A 2,417-nucleotide genomic window follows, 5' to 3' on the forward strand; every position below is an offset into this window, starting at 1 on the left:
GGGGGACTCCGAGAAGGCCCCCTGCCTCCCTCGGGGCGCGAGGTGACCGGGGTCAGAGGGCTCCCCGCAGCCGGCCGCGCCCCCGGCGCCCCGCGGCCTGCGCGGAGTTCATTGTGGCTCGCGCAGCTCCCGGGCACAGGCGCGCGCGTCCACACTCGCGGTCCAGATTTAAGGTGGTCGCGAGCAGATGCGAGAGCGAGGCTCCCTCCCGCCCCCTCCGTCCGCTCCAGCCGGCGGCCCCTCTCCTCTCCCGTCCGGCCTGGCCGCCCGAATCGGGCCAGGGAAGCGAGCGGCCCGGAGGGGCTCCCCCTGCGCGCCCTTGCCGCCCGCCCTCCCCCGTGCTTGCGCCCCGCCAGCGGTGGTGCGCTCCTAGCCCGAAAGGTAGGACTTGGAGATTTTAATAGGGCAATAAAAAGGATGTTGACCTATATTTGCCAGGAAATCCATTTCCAGCCTCGGTGATACGTGCGTGGAGTTTCAGAAAGTCTACGGTTGGCGGGGAGGTTGGCAGCCAGGAGTCCCAGCCAGAGGCTGGGTGGGAGGGCACTGCGTGTTTTCTTTGCTTTCCCGTTCTGCCCCCTCCCGCTAATATCTAGTCCCCAATTCCTGTGCCAGCAGGTTGACCGGAGTGATGCAATGCCAGGAAGTTCTAAGTCCCTCCCCTCAAGGACCGCGGGCTCGGGAGAATGGAAGCGCATCCTTAAAGAAATATCAATCCGTTCACACTGAGGGACACAAGTGTCCTCGGTGAAATGGCAGCGGAGCCTGTGATACACGCAGGGACCAGGCGGCGCCTCTGGAGCCCTTGCCTTTTGTCAGCTCTGCCTCCTGCCTTTCCCCACGGAGGGTCTTGGGCCGGAGGGGCAGCGGGGTGGGGGTCGTGGGGACAGAGAAGCCCAGGGCAGAAGGGGACCCGGTAAGCACCCATGTCTCACGCTCAAGGCTGCATTTGTAGGGTGACCTGGCAGCCACTTGATGTTTATGGGGGGTGGATTTCTGCTCCCTCCCTCCCTTTCCATCCCGGACTTGGGAAGGGCAGATGCCCCCCGGAGTGAAGGTCTCCCCAAGTTACAAGCCAGAGCTGAGGCAGGATGGGAAGGGCCATCCCAGCAGGATGGAGTGAATCAGGGCCACAGCGGTGGACCACAGCTGCCGTCCTCGCCGCCCACCCCCACCCCAAACTTCTGCAGCTGGACCCTTCACCTCCATTCCCCTCCAAGAAGAGGAAGGGATGGGAGCGAGGCAGGTGGGTGGGGAAGGCCATGGCGAAGTCGCCCTGCTATCCACCTCGAGAGCAAACAGACTCCGTCTGGAGCCGCTGGTTACACACAAGCCCCGTGAAAGCAGCACATTCCACGCCCCGGCGCTGGGTTTCTACCTGAGTCATCAGACGGTCGGCTCCTGTGTTTTCTTCATCTTTAAATATGATGTCGGGGTTGTAATTGGGGGTGAGTTCCTTAAACCGCTCTGAGTTTCTCGAGATCTTCCCTTCGTATCTTCCGCTGGCCCCTAGGGTCTTCTCGGCCACGTTGGGGATAAACTGCTTGTAGGCTAAAGGGGTCAGCTTTTTGGGGTGCCGCCTCTTCCCAAAGCCCCTGCCCGGTCCGCACGCCAGCCCCGGGCACAGCAGCAGTGCGGAGGAGAGCACCGCCAGCATGCCTCTCGCCAGCAGCATCTCGTCCCCGGAGCCCGGCGCCTTCCTGCCGGCCCCGTGCGGGTCTGTGTGCGCGCGCGAGCGGGTGCCTGTGCGCTCCGGCTGGCTGCTGGCTCCCTCGCTCGCTCGCTCGCTCGCTCGCTGCCTGCCTCTTTCTCTTCCTATATAGCCTTGCCCGCCGCTGCTGCGGGAGCCTGGCCACGGATCCCCACCCAGACGGGGGCTGGAACGGCAGGCTGCTGGCCGCTGATAACGGAACACATCGGAGTTGGGGTTGGAGACAGCAATCAAAAGACAAAAACAGTCTGATTTTAAATGGTAGCAAGCCTGGAGAGCTTGGGAGACGGGCTGCCCCCGGTGCTATATTATAGCTGGCAGGGGCGTATCTGATTGGCCACAGCAGCGCAAGCTTGTCTTCTGATGTTTAACCCTAAAAAAGACTAAAATTTTTTTTTTCTGTTGCTGCCGTTGCTTTATTTTCACCTGAAGCCTTTGAGTTTAAAAAAAAAAAATCTTTCCTGAGACAAAGGTGGGCGGGAGGGAGGAGGCACGCTCCGCAGGATAACACGGGTTATCCCTGCTTTGTGTACGGCGCCGCGTTCCCCCTTCGCTTTCTCCAGAATGGTAGGTGCTTCAGTTAAAACCAACTTAAGTTTTAAAGGACGGTCTGGACCCCCNAAATGTTTGAGGGGCCAAGCGGCCCAGGTCCTGTATTTAAATGTTGTTTTTGGAGACTTTATCATGCAGGCCAGGGCTCCCTCTG

General features: G+C 60.8%; 1 protein-coding gene across 1 annotated transcript in view; it reads right to left on the reverse strand.

Annotated features, from left to right (window-relative positions):
- The window catches only part of SHH (sonic hedgehog signaling molecule), an 8,303-nt gene extending 6,329 nt beyond the window's left edge, over window positions 1–1,974 (reverse strand). The window contains exon 1 of the mRNA XM_077761692.1: window positions 1,379–1,974. Coding sequence (XP_077617818.1) covers window positions 1,379–1,675 — 297 coding nt within the window. The 5' untranslated portion in view covers window positions 1,676–1,974. The remainder of the gene's footprint in view (window positions 1–1,378) is intronic.
- Between the last annotated feature and the right edge of the window lie 443 nt (window positions 1,975–2,417).

Source organism: Crocuta crocuta, unplaced genomic scaffold, assembly GCF_008692635.1.
Source record: "Crocuta crocuta isolate KB4526 unplaced genomic scaffold, BGI_CrCroc_1.0 scaffold408, whole genome shotgun sequence".
Classification (NCBI taxonomy): domain Eukaryota; kingdom Metazoa; phylum Chordata; class Mammalia; order Carnivora; family Hyaenidae; genus Crocuta; species Crocuta crocuta.